Source organism: Mesocricetus auratus, unplaced genomic scaffold (genome assembly GCF_017639785.1).
Source record: "Mesocricetus auratus isolate SY011 unplaced genomic scaffold, BCM_Maur_2.0 Super-Scaffold_100021, whole genome shotgun sequence".
In the NCBI taxonomy this organism is placed as follows: domain Eukaryota; kingdom Metazoa; phylum Chordata; class Mammalia; order Rodentia; family Cricetidae; genus Mesocricetus; species Mesocricetus auratus.
In genome coordinates, this window is record NW_024429202.1 from 6,577,301 (window position 1) to 6,598,333 (window position 21,033).

A 21,033-nucleotide genomic window follows, 5' to 3' on the forward strand; every position below is an offset into this window, starting at 1 on the left:
CATCTGTGCCTTTTAGCCATTGCATAATGTTCCTCAGGTTGTGCCCAGCGTTCTGGGTCTGGTAGGGGGGGCGGTGGATGGGTTTTCAGCTCCTCTCTCTGCTGCAGAGGTTGAAAGGAGGAGAGAGCAACTTTAGCTGAATGACCACAGAACAGCCGTGGTTCCTTTCAGGCGTCCATCAAAACAGCAGAGGCGAAAGAATCAGACAGTGTCAGAAGATGATACTGTCCTGTTGCACAGCTCAGTCACAGCAGGGGGTATTTTGCTGCCCCTGCAGGCCAAGGATGGTGGCTCTTGATGCTCCCTCAGATGAAGCACCCGATGCTGATAACACCCACCCTCAAGCAGATCAGTGAGGATGCTTCCCAGCTTGAGATCACAGAGACACGGGCAGGGTCGTCCAGTCTGCTCGAGCCAGCGGCATACCTATGCAGGCTACACTTACCCCTGCTGGGCTCACATCTCTCTGTTGGCCCCAAGAGCAGGGCTAACTTCCCAGCTCCGCATCCTTTTGAGACATCCACTCCTCTGTGTGTCCACAAGGCTGGCTGATCCCTCTGCTAGGCAGCAGGCCCACACTTCGAGAAGAAAGAAGACCTCTTGGGGGGGCATATCTTGGGATGTTGTTCTGCAATGAGGTCTTCCATCACAGACATACCCCCTTCCAGGAAAGAGGTGCGATGGCGGCTTCCTTTCTTTTCGTGTCACTCTTACTTGGAGGCTACAGTGACAGGGAAGCACGAGCGATCTTGTCCAGTCCTAGAGTGTGCGCTACAGTGGAAAGAACAGCGCTTGCATGTATATTTCTATGTGCATGTGCCCGACAATGAATCCACACAACCAGAGATGGCCTCTAGAGACGAGGGCTACCCACAGGAGGTGAAGCGCCACCCCGGGCCTTGGACTGAAATCTTATAAGTGACATCTGAGCATCTGACATCACTAGGGTGACTTTTGTCAGGAGAGCTTCAGCTGTGAAGGTGCCCTGGAATTTCTTCCTTCTGTGACAGCAGGGAAGTCCACTTGGTTTCTTTACCCTTGAATTGGGACGGTAGCCAGTTCACTGAGACCGAAACTGCTCAGTCATAGGTAGGAGCTCAATAGATGTTCGGTGTCTTTATTGGTCACTTGTAGCAGCGCAGGCTATGGGCCATGCACTGTCCCTCTGATATGTGGCTACCACAGGGCTGCCTGTCCCTGCCAGAACTCTGGAACTCGGTGCCTGCGTTCTCACAGCCCGGCCTCTCTGTAAGAGCCCCGCCCCCCTTAGCTGGCAAGTGGGGTTAGTGGGCTGACGCCCCCCACTCACTTCTTCCGCCTGGGGTTCCTGGCTATTGGGCTATTATCAGCAGGGTCCCTAACAAGCCGATTAAGGCTAATGACAGAGAGCCTAATTAACTGGATGAGATGGGCACTGGAGTAGTATCTAGAGGAAAAATGCACAGAGCTTTGGTTGCTGGGAAACAGGCTCTGGACGGTGGCTAATTTGGGGGCAATCTATAGCAAATCCAGGCAATTAAAAGCAGACATTCCTGGGGTAGAGAAAACTTGGACACAGTATCTTTTCAGAAGGTCTACCTGGCTTCTTTTGGGGATTAAAAAACAAACTTTTATTGATGTCGTTCTTGTGGTTACGGCAGAAAGACATGCTTGCTACAGAAAACGGCAGGCTTTCTAGCAGACTTCAGGGTCATGCAGTGTCGAATGCAAGTGAAGTCAATTTCCCGTGGATGCAGGTCACTTCTCCAGGTTCTTCTAGGTGCAGAAAGGAAGGAAGGAAGCCTCAATCTGAACCCACATTTTGAACTTGTCACTGAACATTTTCTATGCAAATGCTGTGTCAGGTGAGGTAACAGGGAAGGTAATGACTTGAGTCCTGCCACGAGAAGTCCACTATACAGTTTAAAAAGCAAAAAGGCATCCACAACTTTTTTTTTTTGTAAAGTGATTCTAGCAAGCACATAATTCTGTCTCTATTAATCTTGGGCAGCATCCAAGACAAGGGCCGGGTCGTTCCTTATGGAGAGGATGTCTCTCCCAGCTTTCATTCACCTTTTAAAACTCAAGGCAGGGTTTGAGGACCCAGAGGGTGCTCGTGGTTGTGGTAGGATGCGGCAGAAGTCTTCGATGTACCCTGTGAAGAAGCTAGATCCAATTCTACCATCCCACACATCTACACAAGGAGCTGTTCTGTGGAGAAATCTAGGCTGCTTCAGCTGTCTGACCACCACCAGGTGCCTCTCCACCATGGCCCCCTGAAGCGCGACACTCCCCACCCAATACGGGTGCTGAGAGAAGCCTGCTAGCCGTACATGGGTGGATGTCCTGGTGTGAACAGAGCTGTGGAGGCATCGCACAGCTGTTCTGAGGATGCTAGACAGGCTCCCCAGCTCTGGGCAAGATGCCCACTTCCCCGGTCCTGAGTGAAGGACAAGAGTTCCTATAGGCTTGTGTCTCTCGGCTCAGGAACCCTGCTTTGCTGTCTGTCTTATCTCCAGGGCATGGCAGAGCCTGGATCTGACTTCCTTCTCCAGATATCCCAGCTGGCTTTTGGTCAACTTGACACAAGATTGCCTCCATCGGATTGGCCTGTGACCATGTCATGAGCCATTTTAATTGCTAATTGATGGAGGAGGGCCCCAATCTGTGGACGGTGCTATCCCTGGTGAGGTGGGCCTGGACTGTGTAAGCACGACCAGATTAAGCAGACTATTCCACCACGATCTGCTTCAGTTCCTACTTCCTGGTTCCTGCTTTAGCCTTCCTCAATGACAGAATGTAAGATAGAAGTCAAACAGACCCCTTCCTCCCCTCTGTTGGTACTGGTTAGTGCTTTATCACAGCAATGGAGACCAAATGAGAACAGTAACTAGAAGCCTAAAGCGAAATCCCAGGAGTCTGGCGGTTCACAGTCTCAGAGCTGGAAGCCAAAGGAGAACTAGAAGTGTTCTAACAAGGCTGGCTGTCCAACGGGAGCGACAGAACCGCTCTGGGCACAAAGACCAAGGCAGGTCAGGGCTATGGTGGGACAGAATTCAGTGACATGTAGGATCCAGATTCGGAGAAGGGCCAGAGTATGGCACGGTGACTGGGACATAGGATGGAACAAAGAGCTGTCTCCCAGGATTTGATAAAGGCATGGACTTGTGCCTGACTCTAGGGACCGTATCTTCTGCCCCATCTCTCATAACTCTAGAATATTCTCTGAGGCTTGGGTTATAATCACTTCCAGAAAGAAAGCAACTGACTGGAAGATGTAGGTGATGGTAATATCCAGTTCTTCTCTCCAAGGGCTGAAATAATTTCAAAGCAAGAGTTTCTCTTGAGCTACCTGAGGGGGAAGGAGTCAGGGAGGATTAAATAGCAATCCAAAAAGCTCATGTATTTCAGAAGATTTTAAGTTCTTGGTAACATTTTCCTGTTTTGTTTGCTCCGGGCTGGGGTGGGTGTGGTCTAGTCCAAGGCTTTCCAGTTCTTTTCACGTCACGATGCACATAAAAATGAAATAGCACTTGTTTACCATACTGGGAACAACTGGCCAGGAACCCTGTCCTAGACGAAGTGCTCACAGCTGGCTATGACCAACCCCAGGGTCTGCTAGGCAGTGTCACCTGAGGCCAAGGGCACAGCGTCTCTCTGCCAGTGGCTGGGAGCTTCTTTTAGCCAGCCCACAGTCCCACCCATCGTGCAGAGAAGTTTGGGACAGGATCCAGGGGGTTGGGAGGGTCCGATGGGGTTTAATGGACAGCAGATGGCGCTGGAAATGAAGAGGAGACGAAACAGTTCTCGGGGCAGCCTGGAGGCTCCCACATCTTTCTACCCACACAGGCAGGAAATGACGCTGGCTCCTCTGGTCATGTGATGCCTTTATCTCATTGTCCATTTTGAGCTTGTACTTTCTTCCAGCTGCTGTCAGCTGGAATCCACCCATAGGGAGGTGTCTTTGGGCTCACTACTTAAACAGCTTTGAGGCCTTTCTACCTTGTGACAACAGCTGTCAAAGCTGACTCATGAGTGGAGGACAGGATGAAGGGAGAGTCAAATGGTGGGTGACCGGTACCTGTAAAGAAACCTTCAGCCGGGCGGTGGTGGCGCATGGCTTTAATCCCAGCACTCGGGAGGCAGAGGCAGGAGGATCTCTGTGAGTTCGAGGCCAGGCTGGACCGACAGCCTCCAAAACAATACAGAGAAACCTTGTCTCGTAAAACCAAAAAAAAAAAAAAAAAAAAAAAAAAAAGAAACCTTCACTTTCGGGCTGTGTTTGGTTGCCTGGTGACGGACTGGAAATAGTGCTATCAGATCCCTAAGACCATGCATTAAGCCTCTACCTAGGGGAGGCCTGCCTAAGGCACCAAAGACACCCTCAAATGATTAAGAACCAAGGGGCAGGGACTGGAGAGACACCAGTGGTCCATGGTGTACGCTGCTCTTGCAAAGGGCAGGAGTTTGGTTCACGGCACCCATCAGGTGACTCAAAATTGCTTCAACTCGAGCTTTGGGGATCTGGTGCCCTCTTCTGACTTCTTTGGGGATTGTACTCTCTCTCTCTCTCACTCTCTCTCTCTCACTCTCTCTCTCTCTCTCACACACACACACACACACACAAACCCTTAAAAAAAAATCAAGGGCAATGGAAGACCCAGCCACTGTGAAATGGAGAACTAAGGAGAGACTGGAGACAACAGAACGCATGGATTTCCATAGTCAGTGGAACCCTCAAGTCATGGCTCCAGGCTCTTCAACCTATTTCCTTCTTAATCCATTTAAATCTAAAGGTGTTTTCTACAACAACAACAACTACTACTACTACTACTACACACACACACACCAGACACTCACCTAATGAAGTTTTTATCCTAGCCTTGGGGTAGTTTTTTTTTTTTTTTTTTGGTACTGGGAATAGAACCCAGGATCTTGTATACCCTAGGCAAGCAGTGAGTTACATCTCCAGCCCACACCCACTCCAGACTCTTAGGTACCTGTGCTCAGTACACTCCTCTATACCCAGTAAACAGCTGTAGAATGTGAATCCCAGTAGCTAGAGGATGCTTCAACACTGAGCTACATACACTGGCTCTAGTCATCACAAATAGTCTGTAAAGGATGGGATGAAACTTCATTCTGAGTGGGAAAAATTCAAGTCCATAGACAGTCTAGAGCCTCAGGGATCAAAGCCTGAACCTACCTTTAAAGATTCCAAAGCCATGGGGGCTGCTATAGTTGTCTGCCCTGTGGGCAGCCCCTGGGCACCGTCTCCCAGGTCTTAAAGCATTCACAAGGGGCAGCTGCTTACACTGACACATGCCTGGCAGTGATGGCCTAATAGACCCAGTGTTATCTATGTGTTCACAAATGACACAAGTGTGTGTGCTGCCCACGCTTGGGAAGCAACAGGGCACAGGCTTCCTGGCCACCTACCGGCATAGTGGTAATTTGCTAAAGGATGACATTTTAACCTGACTGGCTTCCGCAGCAGCAGCATCTCCAGGGTAGCCTGCAGATTCAGAGAGAACAGGCAAAAGTCAGTCATGTGTGCGTCCTGGGGAAGAGCACCCATCTGCCCCAGGGGAGAGCAGGGCCAGCACTGCAGTGGGGCTGGAAAGAAACCCAGGGCAGATGGTGAAAATGAGAATTACTCTCTGGTCAGCTCCAACAGGACCCAACTCTTTTTCTTTTCTTTTTTTTTTTTTTTTTCTGAGACAGGGTTTCTCTGTATTGTTTTGGAGGCTGTCCTGGAACTCACTCTGTACACAAGGCTGGTCTCAAACTCACAGAGATCCGCCTGCCTCTGCCTCCCAAGTGCTGGGATTAAAGGCGTGCGCCACCAATGCTCGGCAGGCCCCAACATTTTAACGCTAACCCCCAACCCATTAGTTCATGCCTGAAGCTAGTGGCAAGACAGAGCAAACAGCAGCAGCAGAGACTCAAGTGCTTCCTCAGACACGTTTGCTTCAGAGAAGTGAGGTGTCTGAGTGGAGGCCGAGTCTCTCGGGAGGAGCTTGAGAGGAAGGAGTGGGTGGGTGGTGACTGTTTCACAGACAAACCATAGGTCTCATCATTGAATGAAAACAGCTGTATTAGGAATAAGTGTGCCACATACTGTCCTTCCAGAGTGTCACCAAGGAAACCCTTCAGATCTGCCTTCTTCAGCAAGTGTGTGTGTGTGTGTGTGTGGGCATGTGGAGGTCACATGTCAGCTTGCCATCATTCCTCAAGTGCTGCTCACATTGAGATAGCATCTCTCACTGGCCTGGAGATCACTAGACTAGTGACTAGGCCAGCTGGCTAGTGAAACCCAAGGATTTGCCAGTGCTTGCCTCTCCAGCGCTGGGATTACAAGTACACGCCACCCAATCCAGGTGTGTGTGTGTAAGATTTATCTATATTTTATGTGTATGTGTATTTCGTCTACATGCAAGTCTGTACATCATGAGTGTGCCTGGTGTCCATGTGGCCCCGAAAGCAGACTTGGATTGTGCTGGAACTGGAGTAACAGACAGTTGTGAACTGCTTCATGGTTGCCAGGGCTCAACCCGGGTCCTCTGGAAAAGCCCCCAACTTGTTTTTGTTTCCTTACGAAAAAGCAGCAGCAGCTCTCACAGTGGATGGGTTTGGGCTGAGCAAGGCAGGGGAATTTTGCTATTCAGAATCTCTAAGGAGCTGCTTAGAAACCAAGAATCTTTGATAGAGAGGTGGCTCAGCGGTTACGAGCACCGGCTGCTCTTCCAGAGGACCTGGGTTCAGTTCCCAGCACCCCCACGCTGGATCACAAGCCTGTACTTCCAGGGCCAGGGGCCTGATGGCCTCTCCTGGCCTCCGCTGACACCGCCCATGAGGTGAACAGACATTCACACAGGCAGTTACAGATAATAAAAACAGGGAAAAAAGAGAAAGATCCAGAGCGCAGAGCCCCACTGCCATCTGGTGAATCACCGTGAGCACCTTAGGATTTTCCCACAGTTATGTTGGAAGTTCAAGAGCAGCACTAACCACAAAAGGCAGACTGGAACATTCTAAATCACACCTGAAGTGTTGGCACGTTTACTTATTTTCTGTATTTTCATACAATCCAAAAGCAGAAACCCGGTTCTCGTACTAGGAGGAACCCTGTACGTCTATAAAAGGGAAACTGAGGCTAGATGGACTCATCTGGTCAGTGGTGAAGGCTGACTAGACAGATGGTCAGCTTTGACAGGGAAAATGGCTTCATGGTTCTAAATACTGTTTTTGTTTAAATTTTTAAATTTATGTATTTTTTTTAAATGTATGTCTGCATGCCAGAAGAGGGCACCAGATCCCATTAAAAATGGTTGTGAGCGGCCTTGTGATTGCTGGGAATTGAACTCAGGACCTCTGGAAGAGCGCCAGTGCTTTTAACTGCTGAGCCATCTCTCCAGCCTCCATTCAGAACCATGTCAGCTGTGGTCTAACTGGAGATTTTCTTTTTTCTGTAGGCTTTCAGGTCTGGACCTCCTCACTGAGATGACACACCCACAAAGCCTCTCCCTTCTCTAGTTTCCTTACCATCACATCACCTTTGGCCTCAAAGAGAGAGTGCAAAGCAAATTCAGAATTGGTCCCTCCGCCTGGCAGTGCACTGGAACAGCACAGGTTCAGAAGGTTCTCCACTGTTGAGAGTAAGAAGTCACTGCATCAGGTTCTGTGCCATGAAAAGCCACACCCATCCTGGAGTCAGACGTCCCTGCTAGAGCAGCCACCCCGCTCCTCCTGCGTGCCCGTACCTTGTTGCTGGAGGGCCTGGTTTTCCAGCTCAGGCCACGGCTTCCACACTAGTGTGGCCTTGTGTGTGTCCTGAGCCAGGGCGGAGACATCTTGCAGTTCTGGGATCTCTGCTTGGAATCTCAAGCCAATGTTGATGCGTCTTTAAGGACAAGAAAAACAGTGGGGTCTTGACTGTGATGGCCTAGACCAGGGGCCACAGTCAGGAACCGAAGACATGGGAAAGCAGTTCCTCCCACAAGAAGGATGCCGGAGCATCTCCTCGTGGCATGGCCCTCCAAGTCCAGGCCTTGTCACTAGTACAGACATCTTTAATGCTGGGGGCTGGGGTAGGGGCAAGGCAGTCGTTTGCCTGGAGAGTCTCAGCTCCCTGAAACTGGAATGGAAGACAGCTAATTCCAAGAGAGGAGTTGCCTAGAACACAGAACTGGAAGTGGGCACGTGTGTGCAACAATGTAAAAATTTATGTATTTATCCCTTCTAGACCTCTTTCCCATATATTATGTCATCTAAGCTCACGAAGGTCTGTGATATGAACAAGGCAGTAATCATGGTTGGTTGGCAGCAATCACGATTGCCATTCAAGGAACCAACGAAGGCGTTAGGAAACTGACCTAGTACAGATCAAAACCAGAATGGTGTCCACTCAAGCTTTCTGACTCTGGACTCTACAAATTTCTGTATCACGAGGCCCCTTTTCTAAGTTCATTCATGAGATGAACCACTTTCTCTTCCATGGTAAAGCAGTGCCTCTCTATCGACAGCTATCTGAGATCAACTCATGTTGGTAAATATTAGATGGAAAATCCAGAAATAAACAATTACTTCCACCATTTTAAGCACTGTGATGAAATGACAAGCCAGCCCACTTTTACCTGCCTCAGGTGTGAACAACCCCGTGTCTATCGTGTCTGCACTGAATAAGACAGCTGCCTGTTACTCAGCCGGGAGCAGTCTTGATGTTCCAGACAGACATGTCTCGGGTACCAGATGGAGGCACTGTAGTGATTATACGCACTATCCCAGGTTTCAGGTACCCAGAGCTGGAGGTCTCAGAACGTCTAAGCCACCACTGTGTATGGGTGCTGAACCTCCTTTAGGTCATGAATGAGACAAACACTCAACAAGCCCTTTGGAAGACTTCTACCTAAGCACCTCCAAGAGAGAGCCCCTCAAGGGGTTGGAGAGATGGCCCAGGGGTAAGGGCACTGACTGCTCTTCAGGAGGACCCAGGTTCAATTCCCAGCACCCACATGGCCGCTCACAACTGTCTAACTCCAGTTCCATGGGATCCAGCAGTAATGCACATAAAATTGAGGGGGGGCACAGTGTCACTGGGGATATGAACTAGTCCTAAGAAGACTCTGAAATGCTAGCAGCTATGAGGAAACAATAGTACTCAAGAGAAGTCATGTTCCTACCATTTCCACAACTCTCCCCTCTCAGTGGCTACTGACTACAGAAGTACTAACTGCCCTTCTAGAAGCTTCCAGACCATTTCTTAATCTGAAGAATAATCGGCTTTTCCTTACGGTTCAACATCCACAGTCTGCTCTCCAGGTCCTGGGGTGACTGTCACATTGCTGCCATCGATGCTGCCTGAAACACAGAAACTAGGGTTTACTGGCCAACAAAGAAAACTTCCTAAGACATGAGAACAATGAGCGATCAGCTGACCAGTAATTAGCCAATCGGCAATAACAAGGCTCTTTCCTAGCCAACCCAAACCAAGTTCCAGAGGATTGGATGGATACGTGGGGTTTCCTGTTTCTTTCTCTTCTCCTCCTCCTTCAGCCCCCGACAAGGGTCTTGATCTTTAGCTCAGTTTGGTTTTGAACTTCCTGACCCCAGCTTTATACCACAGCCTACCCAGTGCTTGGGACTACGGGAGCAAGATAACTGTTTCTCACACAGTCTGAGGGAAAGTTGTCCTGCTACATGGTTTCCAGGCAACCAGAAAGAAGCCTGCTACAAAGATCTCTCTCCTCCCTTCCGTGCTCCCCAGCTCTGAGGAGATGGAGTTTTCCTGTGCTGCCCCAGCCTTCTGCCTCAGTTTCCTGAGGTGTTGGAGTTACACTGTGTGCTGCCTACAGAGTCAGGATTGGTTCTGTTATTTTTTTATAAAACATGCTAAATATTAAGATTTACTCTTGCCTATAACACCCAAGGCCCCCCCATTGACATGTTAAATATTTATCTTTTTGTTTTGTTTTGTCTTGTTTGGTTTTTCGAGACAGGGTTTCTCTGTGGCTTTGGAGGCTGTCCTGGAACTCGCTCTTGTAGACCAGGCTGGCCTCAGAGATCCGCCTGCCTCTGCCTCTCGAGTGCTGGGATTAAAGGCGTGCGCCACCAACGTCCGGCATTAAATATTTATCTTAAGCACCTTGTCTGACTACCCAAGGCAGTCTTAGGATGCACGTCCCCCCATTTTTTAGTCCCAAAGATACTTCACATGCTTTTCTCCTCGGATCGATTCCCACGAGCTACTAAATGAGACGCTGAGAATTAAAGAACACTCAGCATGCAGAGTATCTGGAACACATAGCGAGGTGTAACACATGCAGAGTATCTGGAACACGCAATCGGGGGTTAGCCCGCCGGGCGAAGGAAGCAGGCCTCCCCGCGCACTCGGGCAGTTTCCAGAACGGACAGGGTGACAGTGGGGGCGAAGGGAGGACTCACTGGAGCGGCACAGCAGCACGCGTGGCGTGGGCGTGAGGGGCGTGAGGGGCAGCTGGGGGTGCACGCCGGGGCCGTGGCCCGAGATGAGGACGTTGCTGAAGAGCCCCGAGCCCTGGCGCACCGGGCTCAGCATGGGTGGCGGCGTGTAGGGGGGCAGCTCTCGGGCGGGGTCCAGGAGCAGGTGGTCCCCGAGGACGCGCGGCGAGCGCAGCTGGCTCTGGTACAGGGTGGCCCCCGAGTAAGAGGTGGGGTTGGGAGCATAGGAAGAAGGCGGCGGCGGGATGAAGAGCGGCTCAGGCCGGTGCCGGAATTTCTTCTTCTCGGGTAGGGCCTTGAGGGGCTCCTCAACTTTTGCGGAGCCGGCTTGGTGATGTTTCCGGGGGATTTCCTAGAGGGAGAGGAATAGTTGGGACTCAAACGTGGACGTCCCAGCCACTAGCCCCCTTCTTAGCACAGAGCGGCCTCTCCTCGCCGCCGTCGCCCCTTTCCACAGATCTGGCCAGGGATCTCGAAAGTTCTAAGGGGGTGGGGGAGCGACTGTCTCCCTTCTGCTCATCCCCTCCCACCACATCGGCCTGGGGCTGGTTCGGAAAGGAAATCGGAAGGGTCTGCAAAGGGTAGAGCGGGTCGGCAAGAAGGAACGGATTCAATTTCTTCTGGCTTATCGCTCCCTTGCCCTCTGTTCTGAGTGGAGCCAGCAGAGCGGCTCCCGGGTCCCCCCATGCTCCTGCAGGGACAGACCACAGTGCCCCGAGCAGGAGGCAGCGGTCCCTCCGGGGGTGCAGGGCCCAAGGCTGAGGGGCAGGCGGAGGTTCGCGCCTCGCACGGGCTCCTCAGCCTCGCCCACGCCTCTCGGGGCGACCCGAGTGCGGGGCACGGTGGCCCACAGTCCCCAAGGCCGTTTGAACGGGCTCTCCTGGAGATGGAGCAGGGGCCGCTCCCCGTCACGGCCCGCGAAGGCGCCCGGGTCGCCAGCTTCCCGTCCGCCGGGGCGGGGACACGGCGGGGAGCGGAGCCTCGTGTGGGGAGCCTGCCGCACGGAGGCAGGGACACTGGGGACTCCACACATGCACGTCAGGTGGAGAAGCGGGGCATGCCAAAGCCGACGGAAACAGACTGGGGCGGAGGCCGGCATGGACCCAGAACGGCTGGGTGTGGCGGGCAGCCGCGGATACCTGCGGAGAGGCTCCGGGCGGCTGGGGCGCCCGGGCACGGCTGCAGTGCCCAGCAGCTCCAGAGCCACAGTGGCGAGTGAAGACAGCAGCAAGGGGTGATGGGAAGGGCTTCCACGGTCACATGACCAGCCGCCTCTAGGCCATGTGACCTGCCCAGCGCCCCTCAGCTCCCTTCCCTCCACGGAGCCCCCTCGGCCTCCAGGACCGGTCGCTTGGGGAGTGGGAGGTGGGGGAAGAGGGAGCAGAAGGGCTCGGGCGCCAGCGGCCAGGTTCCTGAGCGCTAACGTGGGTCTCCTTCGACCAGTGTGCTCCAGCCTCCCTCGCTTCCTCTCAGCCCGGGGCCCGGAAGGGACCCCGAGGGACCAGCATGGCTGAGAAGCAGAGAGGATGCTGAGGAGAATGCTTGGAAAACGCGGCTTTCCTATCCCGCTCTTAACCGAGGAGCTAATCTGGAAACTTTTAAGTCCTGTCCCTGGCTCACTCAGGGGGTCATCTAAGTAATGTGGGGCTCTTGGTGATCTTAACTCAAAACTTCACGACCGCAGGGTCAAAAGTCCTTTTTAGGCTCTTTCTGATATTTCCACCTCTAAATAATGCTTTATTATCTCCCAGGCAAGCCACTCTGAGCCACCCGGACCAGAGGGGCCACTAGAATGTCACACTTGGGTCACAACTGAACTAAGTATTTTAATAATGGACTCTGGGGGGGGGCAGAGCCAAACACGGTGTTTTATAAAGCTTCTGTCCCCCAGAGGACGGAGAAGGCCACTGGGAAGTCCAACATTCTGGGAGAAACCGAGACTCGGAGGGGGAAACAGGGACAGTCTTAAGTTGGCTTCACTGCAGAGCTGAATTCAGAGCCCTTTCCTGGATTGTAAAATTGTTTTTGTATCACATTGTTTTATATCCACATACATGCTTCTGCTCCAGCCTGCCTGTCAACAGACGGGGTCTCTCTCACCCTGCATTAAACCAAGCCCACCCCTTCTGATTCAGCCTACTCACAGCCTCTAATGATCTAATGAAAACCACCACCACACGCTCTTGCTTGTTGGACCCACACACCCGGTATACAGGTGCACCAATCCACAGTAAATCTAAAACGTTGCAAAGTCAAGAATGAATTTAACGCACCTCACCCACAGAGCACCCTAGCTCCACAGCCCAGTGCGTAACAGTCTCTATTCTTTCCAGACTTGGAGTTGTGGCTTAATGCCGTTGCTCAGTGTTGGCAGAGAAGAGTGTATTGTATAAGTCACTATATATACAGGTGTATGTCGCCGGCCTGGGAGAAGATCAAGGTCCAAATAAAGGACAGCGAGTAGAAGTTTTAATCATAGTAAAGCTGAAAATGTGTAAGAGGAATCATTTGGCCAGGAGACATGCGTGTTTCCAGGACACAGGTTTCTCACCTCTCACTGCCCTGAATGAGGTGGGTGGCTACAATCCAGGGTAGACACGGTGCCTATCACACCAAATCTCATGACTTCCCCAGGCAAGGGCGTGCGTGCGTGCGTGTGTGCGCGTGCGCAAGTCTGTGTGTAGATACAGTTTTTTGTCTTTGCCGACTGCTAGCCCTCTCTGACCAGAATATGGGGGCTGTCCCTCAGTCTCTTTTCTCCTGAGCCTCAATGTCACACAAGAACCCAAACCAGTTCTTTCAGGATGTTTCAACCCTACCCTCATGTCTTCTAGATTCCCAGGGGCCACTCATCCTCCAAGGACACCTACGACCCAACATACTACTGTGTGGGAAGGGACAGGTCTGACAGGGCCATCCACGGAGGTCATAGATCCCCAGGGTAGAGAGAAGAGGCAGAGAGAAGGGGGTGACAAAGGCAGAGAGAACTTAACAGTGAGTGAGAAACACAAACCACTTTGCTTTCCTGAGATTTACGGGGATGGCTCTCATTGGGCGTACTATGGGAACTGTAATGGATTTGAGTCCCCTGGTATTTAAGGAGGTGTGACGCTGAAGCTATTGTCAAGGTGAGCGGATGGTGGGGCTACTTCCCCGAGGGCCTGCCATCCGAGCGGTACCTCTTTGGCAGCTGGATCGGGGGAGACCCGGAGGTCTTGGGAAAAGGGCCAGGGCAGGGTAACAGCTTTTCATTATGCAGGGCAGAGATACTTTTCGTATCTTACGAACTGGTAAGGTTACATTGCTTTCTGCCAGCAGGACTGCCATTTATGTTTAAACAGGAGAACACCTCAATTCTGAGGGTCGGATCGGCACCATCAGCCTGGAGTAACAGGTATGGAATGGCTGGTTAAGTGCAGGTGGCCTGGAGAGGTTGACCCTGAGGGGGAGACCACACGATGTCTGAGCTCGGGCTAGGCCAGTGACTGGAAACACTGTCCTCATCTCCAAGAAAGCAAAGAGAGGTCCCCACCCCAGGCAGGCGTGGCAGCGCAGCGACTCACAGCAGGCGCACAGGGGGCAGCCCCTTGGGGAGAGTGAGGGGGGGAGAGGGTCATCCTCACGAGCACAGGCATTTCGTCGTCCGACATCGAGCTGGCTGGCTTGTCTCTGGCCGAGGGGGTGGCAGCGACGCTGTCGGCGAACCCCTGAGAGCTGGGCTTGGGTGGGAGAAGCTTGACAGGGACAGACACAGGCATGACCATAGGCGTGAGGCGTTCTGCCTCAGGAGGGAGCGGTGGCGGCGGAGGCGGAGGCGGCAGTGGCGGCTGGGGCTGAGGCTGAGGCGGTGGTGGTGGGGCCTTCTCTCCTTCCTCCTACACAGACAATAAACGCTTTGATCCTGGGCTGAGAGCAGCTCTCCCAAGGAGGATACACTTGCTTTTCCTCAGAGTTTCTAGGGCATCAGTGGAGGGGAGAGCAGACTACCACAGCTGGGGGGGTTCCTTCCTCTAACTCTGGGTCCCTGAGCTACACTACATGAAACTATTTTTAAACAGTTGTTGGCTTTCATGCCTCTTCGAAGTCAAGAACGTGGACTGCTATTCAGTCAAATCGAACGTGATCTTACGTAGGATCTTTCCACTCCTTGGGCCTCAGTTTATTCTGGCATCTGACGGAAAGTCATGGCAGCCTGAATCTTATGCAGTTGGGAAACCACACGGAAAATGCAAAACATGCTGTGGTTTATTTGTCTCTTGAAGACAGGGTCTCTATAGGTAGCACAAACTGGCCTCAAACTCAGGGTCACCCTGCCTCAGCCTCCCTCCGAGTGCTGGTGTTACAGGCGTGTAATGACACCAGGGTTACAGCACATTTTTCTGTTTTTGAGGCAGGGTCTTGCTCTGTGGTCTTGGTTATATAAACTGCTGCATAAACTAGGCTGGCTTCCAACCTGCGGTGACCCTCTTGAGCACTGGCATTACACAGGCATGAGCCGTGACCGGCCTGGCAAAACACTTTAAAAAGGGAAGACAAACTCTATCCATCACAGCCAGGAAATCGAGATAGGAGAGTGACTCTCATAAAATCAATGCTCAGAGGCTTTCCCTAAAGCTCTGTGAGTTCTAACCTAATCCAAAGATGATGTCCTACCCGACTAGCCACCTGCATGCTGAGGGCATCACAGGATCACTGGACCCTACCTTCAGCCCACCACTGCATGGATGAATAGAAAGTTCTGGCCAAGCTCTCGAGAGTTATACACTTTTTTCTCAGCCACTGCCCACTGATCTCAAAGACCACCTGGTTATGGGTTTGAGTGCTCCAAGTAGCATACTTTGCATTTACAAGCTCACACAGTCTGCATTTACATATTTATATACTTTTCATTTACACAGTTCCTTCTCTAGAAGGGATGGTGTTCCCTAAAGAGAAGGGTGTTCCAGCACCCTTCTTTTGACACAACACTTGTCTATGAAACCAGGAAGGGGGACTGTGTGGTCTGGCTTGCTCCCAGAGAGGACCGCGTCTCCCTGGCACCCACAAAAGGCACACGTCCCTGTCTCACGCTGACAGCGGCAAGCAAAGCAAGCAGCGTATGACCTACAAGGGAGGGGCGGGCTCTTGCTGACCTGTTTGAGACTGGGGGAGGCCCTCATTCCCCCGTGGGACCGCATGTGGCCATTCAGGGCAGGCAGGCTTTTGAACTCCTTCAGGCAGATGGAGCAAGTCAGCTTGTTCTTGGCATCAAACTGTTCCCCAAACGCTCCTTTGGTTTGGCCACTGCTGACGGGTAGGGCCACATGGAAAGGACACACACATTGAGGACAGGAAACACAAATTTATCACCAGACCTCACAACTACAATGCACCCATTTTATTTATCTAATCTTCCACTGTCCATGGCCTTAATATCCTGTAGAGAACCAAGCCCATTGTACTGATGGAAAAACTGAGGCTCAGAAGGAGCCAGGACAGTCTTTCTTTAAAAAAGTAAAATTTTAAATTAAATTTGTTTAGTGTGTGCGTGTGTGCACATGTGCATGCGTGCATATGTATGCCATAGTGTGTGTATGGAGGACAATTTGGGGTCAGTTCTTTCCTTTCAAATTCAGGTCATCGGGCTTAGGAGTAAGCATCTCTATCTGAGCCATCTCACTGGCCAGGGAGGGACTTTCTCTCCTTTAAAAAATTACATACATACATACATACATACATACATACATACATACATACATAATACTGTGTGTGTATGTGTGTTCCAATTGCTTGCATGTATGTGCATTGAGTGTGTGTGTGTGTGTGTGTGTGTGTGTGTGTGTGTGTGTGTGTGTACTGGGGAGATCAGTAGAGGGCACCAGATCCCCCAGAGCTGGAGTTGTAGGCAGCTGTGAGCCACCTGGTGTGGGTGCTGGGACCCCAGCTCTGGTCTGCTGCAACACCAGCAAGTTCTCTCCACTGCTAATCCATCTCCCTAAGACAGGGCTTTCTTAAGATCCTGTCACACAGGACACAGCCTCCATCTTTCCAGGCTCCGGGGCTTTCTCATCCTCAGCTTTCAATGCCCACCCACCACGGCCAGGAGACAAGGAAGCCAGTCTCAACTATTTGCTGTCACATGCTCACAGCCCAGCGCCAAGCCTGGTTCCCAGAAGTCCTCACTGATAGAGAGCAGAGCACAGGCTGGGAGCCAGACCCACCACTGCTCCCTGCTCTAGATGTACGTTCGGCTCTGAACCCAGCTCTCCCGTTTCTAAAGGGAGAGTAGCAGTAGCTGACGATAATGAGGACTTGCAACTGACAGGCGCCTGACAGCAATGTCTGCCTTACTGGTATTTCACTTCACATAACACACGGGTTAAGCACACAGTTAAGTGCTCAAACACGGTCGCTACTGCTGTTCCATACTTTATTTGAAACACTGGCCTTGAAATGGGCCATTTAAGCAACCCAGAAAACCCACAGCCTCCCCGATTTCCCAGACCTTTGAGCATACCTCGATTCCGGGGACCCTGGCTGGGTTCTCCCATCAGGTAGGTGCATCTAATTTTAAGAAAACAAGAAAAGAGAAAACACAAACATGTATTTGTAAAGGGAGGAGCCTCAAGAGGTCCCAACACCATGGTCTACCCTTCTAGAATTTTCTCTGCTCATGATGACCCTGCACATGTATTCTCATGCCTTTGTTCTGCATCTAATTTTTTTCCTAGTCCCTAACAAGGACACGGCTTCACACTCACGCCTGACCCCAGCCTACTGGGACACAGCCTCCTCTACCCTCCTTATTCTGTTTGCATCCACTCTGAACTGGCAGGGTCCATGCCCATAAAGGACAGAGAGGAAATGGGTGGTAGAGATCACTCCGGGAGATTAGATAGAATAAAAACATCTGTATGTGCATGTACGGTGTCTGTGCACGTGTGTTTGCACGTGTTTAGATGCATGTGGTTAGGTATGCGCATGTGGGCACATGAGTGGAGGGCAGAGGTCAGCTTTGGCTGTTGTTCTCCAGGTCCTGTCCACACTTATTATACTTGTTTATCATGTGTGCCTATGTGTACCACAGCATGTGTGTGGAGGTCATGTGTGTGCCACAGCATGTGTGTGGAGGTCATGTGTGTGCCACAGCATGTGTGTGGAGGTCAAAACACAACTTTTTTGGGGGTCAGCACTCTCCTCTCTCCATTTGTGTCCTGGGGGATGGAACTCAGGTCCTCAGGTATGGCAGCAAATGCCTTTTCCCACTGAGATATCATGACAGCCCAACTTGTTATTTTTGAGACTGGGTTTTTTACTGGCTTGGATTTTATAAGTTAGCTAGGCTAACTGGTCAGTGAGCCCAGGATCCTCCCCGGGGTTGGGACTGTGAGCTCATGCTGCCAAGCTCCCCCCTGTACCCCATGACTGACCCGAGCAACCCCCTAACCCCCGACTCTGGGTCTTGATCATCATAGCAACCATTAGGACGTACTACAATATTCTGGCCATCCCCTTAGTGAGATGACAAACCTCCAGAGCCAAGGACTAAATCCATATTGACTTTGTGTTCCAAGTGCCTGGCACACATAGCGCCTGGCACACGCGTGTTAACCCTTGTGAAATGTATAAAGAGTGGAAAGGATGAAGGGTGGAGAGAGAATTGGGTACTGCCGAGACTCGCGCCTGGCAGAGCCTGTTGCACATGCAGATATGGGGAGAAACTTGGCCGCTGAGATACCTGGGGCCACATCGCACTGGGAGACGGCTGCTGATGTGGAGGTCCCATGTTGTTGAGGTGGACGCCACTGGGGGACAGGAGCGGTTGGTGAGGAAGGGTACTGCTGACTCGGGCCATTTCCGAGTTTGCCGGGTCTGCCACCCCTGTATCAGGAGGTACCATGTCCCCGTGGGAGCTCAGCATGGCCGGAGTCTGCCTGTCGCTAGAGTATGTCTTCAACTGACTGTCTTCACGCTGCTGGTGCTGGGCCAGGTGGCTCTGCTGGTAGAGGGGGTGGCTGTAGGGTTGTTGAGGCTCCTGATAGTAATACTGGGGCATGGAGCCCAGCTGGATCAGCTGGACAGCGTGTGCCTGCTCCGGGGTGTACTGGTGAGGGTCCCTGTGATAGGAAGGGGGCTGCAGGTGCATTGGGGGCTGCTGCTGCTCTTGCAAGTGTTGCATCATGGGTTGGGGCTGATAATACTGAGGTATCTGCAGCGACCCCTGCCGCTGCTGCAGCTGGAGCTGCTGCTGCTGCTGCTGCTGAGGCTGTGAGGGGCGGATCTGCTGCTGCGGTTGCTGCTGCATGTCTTGCATGGAGATCCGCTGCAGCCCGGCTTGCTGCTGCTGAGGTGGTGGCTGTGGGTAATACTGGTGCTGCTGCATTGGTTGCATATGGCTGGACAGCACCTGAGGGGCTTGCAGTGGCTGTCCTCCTTGCAGTGACATCTGGGCCAGGGGCTGCTGGTAGTCATAATACAGGTGCCCTTGGGGAGTGTGCTGCCCGACCGGAAGGGCCGGTTTGGGCAGTCCACCTGTGAAGCCAGGGTGAGGCTGCTGGGGCACCTGCTGGTAGCGGGAAGCTATAGCCGATGCCGGGGGCTCCACGGGCTTCTGGGACAGCAGCTGACGAAGGGCGCTGTCAGGGGCTCCGTCCATCACCGCTGACTGGGTGTGCAGCACCTGGGCCATGTTGTTGACCTGAATCCGCAGGTTTTGGTTGGCGAACACCTGGGTGAAAGAGTCCAGCTTGTGTAAAACACCGCTGGTGAGTTTCTGGGTGCGGATCTCACTGGCCTGGGAGTAAGTGTATTGGTAGCCATCCGTGGCCTCCACCTGGGCCGGTGCTCCCCACATCATGTTTGAGTTGCTCAAGTTGCTACGAAGCTGGACGTGGTTCCCAGGCCCCGCGTGGCTTCCCCATCCTCCTTGCCTGGAGGCATCCATTTGACCAAGGTTTTTGGAGCCAATCGGCAAGCCAAGACTATCCCGAGTGTCTGGAGGGAAATGGGGCGAGATGGGCGAGACCTGAGGGGCGTCCATCCCAGCCCCCGAGATTGTATTCCCGTAGCTGTGGTTCAGCCCGCCGTGGACACCAAGGGGTGGCTGCTGATAGAAGAGGTTCTCGCCACCGTGAGCCACATGGTTGGTCTTGTACAGCTGCTGGTCCCCCATGATGTCCTCCTGGGTTATGAGTGTTCAGCCACAAAAAATTAATAATAAAATAAAAGGAAGTGAAGAAAATAAAAAAATCCTGAAACCCTGAGAAGATGAGAGAAAGTGTCCACCCTACTCCACGGCTGACATGTCTGTGAGGGTGGCCGCAGGCAGGGGCTCGGGTCGGCTTGAACCACTCATCTGCAGAGCCGAGGTGTCTACATCCTCCCCCGGGCTGGGGTATGGACCAGACACCACCGTGGCGGGGAAATGTCGTTCACACCTGCAAGACAGGATGCAAGGGACAAAATTATTTCCCTGGATGTTTCTTAACAAGCCATCACATACATTGTGATCATTCACAAAAGGAGACTGACGGAGGGCTAGCGCAGTGGCCAGCAGGGTAGGCACTTGCTGCTAAGCTGAGTTCAAATCCAGGGGCCCACATGGCGGAAGGAGGGAGCTGACATCCACAAACTGTGCCCCGACCTTCGCAGGAGTGCCACGGCGTGTGGTGTGCACACTCACACGTAGGGAGTGTAAGTGACTGTGCAGATCAGAGACACCACCTCCCCCGTTATTTATTCCGAGGTCTCTCAGTGAACCTTGTGTTAGACCAGTGGCCAGTTACAGCTGGATAGCCACGCCCAGCTTTTTACATGGGTGCTGGAGATTTGAACTCAGGTCCTCATGTTTGTGCAGCAAGGGAGCCACCTTCCAAGCCCCCCCAATCCCAGTTCTTCAGTCATTTTCAAACTGGGCCAGGAACCTCTGCGAGCATGTGGGGGCGTTGCAAGCACTGCACATACACCCCAGATGCCAGGAGGAACAGTTCTCAGATTCCTCAACTCCTACAGGGCCCTCTTCTGGAACTGAGGGGCTCTTCCATATGCCCTCCTGTTTTACAAAGAGGTAAACTCACCAGCTCCATCGCAGCTGTCAGCTGGATCCCTCCCTCATTCATTCATTCATGTGTGTGTGCTCGGGTGAGAGTAAACCCATGTGAGAATTCAGTGGCCCTGCGCACACGGAAGTCAGCCCTCTCCTCCCACATGGTGGGTTCTGGGGACCAAACTTGAATCGCCAGGCTTGGCAGCAGGTTCCTGTACCTGCTGAGGCATCTCACTGGCCCTCTTTCTGTTTCCATGGGGCTGGAGAGATGGCCCAGTGGTTAAAGGGCATCCTTGCAGAAGATCCTGAGTTCAGTTGCCAGCACCCAAGGCAGGAAGTTTACAGCCTCCTGTAACTCCATCTCCAGGGGAAGCTGACACCCTTTTCGGGCTTCCTGGGACATTTGCACACATGAACACACATGTAAACACACACATAAAAATAAATCTAAAAAAAAGTTCCCGAAGGAAGTTCTATGACTCTACACAGTTGTCTTCAGACCCCAACACCCATGCCATGGCATGCACAGCCATTCCCAAACACACTTACAC

General features: G+C 52.2%; 1 protein-coding gene and 1 long non-coding RNA gene across 20 annotated transcripts in view; one reads left to right on the forward strand and one right to left on the reverse strand.

Moving 5' to 3' along the window:
- The window catches only part of LOC110341300, a 39,590-nt gene extending 29,654 nt beyond the window's left edge, over nucleotides 1–9,936 (forward strand). The window contains exon 5 of the long non-coding RNA XR_002383187.2: nucleotides 7,455–9,936. This is a non-coding gene — a long non-coding RNA (uncharacterized LOC110341300). The remainder of the gene's footprint in view (nucleotides 1–7,454) is intronic.
- Nucleotides 1–21,033, reverse strand: part of Trerf1 (transcriptional regulating factor 1) — a 223,987-nt gene that overhangs the window by 21,608 nt on the left and 181,346 nt on the right. For 11 of the 19 annotated variants that reach the window (XM_040729488.1, XM_013115116.3, XM_040729487.1 and 8 more), the window contains 9 exons: nucleotides 18,176–19,874; nucleotides 16,955–17,001; nucleotides 15,591–15,744; nucleotides 14,022–14,333; nucleotides 10,423–10,810; nucleotides 9,273–9,339; nucleotides 7,743–7,882; nucleotides 7,525–7,628; nucleotides 5,419–5,494 (listed from right to left, as the gene is read on the reverse strand). In XM_040729488.1, the coding sequence (XP_040585422.1) occupies nucleotides 5,419–5,494; nucleotides 7,525–7,628; nucleotides 7,743–7,882; nucleotides 9,273–9,339; nucleotides 10,423–10,810; nucleotides 14,022–14,333; nucleotides 15,591–15,744; nucleotides 16,955–17,001; nucleotides 18,176–19,609 (2,722 nt within the window). In that variant the 5' untranslated portion in view covers nucleotides 19,610–19,874. The remainder of the gene's footprint in view (nucleotides 1–5,418; nucleotides 5,495–7,524; nucleotides 7,629–7,742; nucleotides 7,883–9,272; nucleotides 9,340–10,422; nucleotides 10,811–14,021; nucleotides 14,334–15,590; nucleotides 15,745–16,954; nucleotides 17,002–18,175; nucleotides 19,875–21,033) is intronic. The other 8 variants (XM_005072372.4, XM_013115120.3, XM_005072374.4 and 5 more) reach the window with 5 other exon arrangements.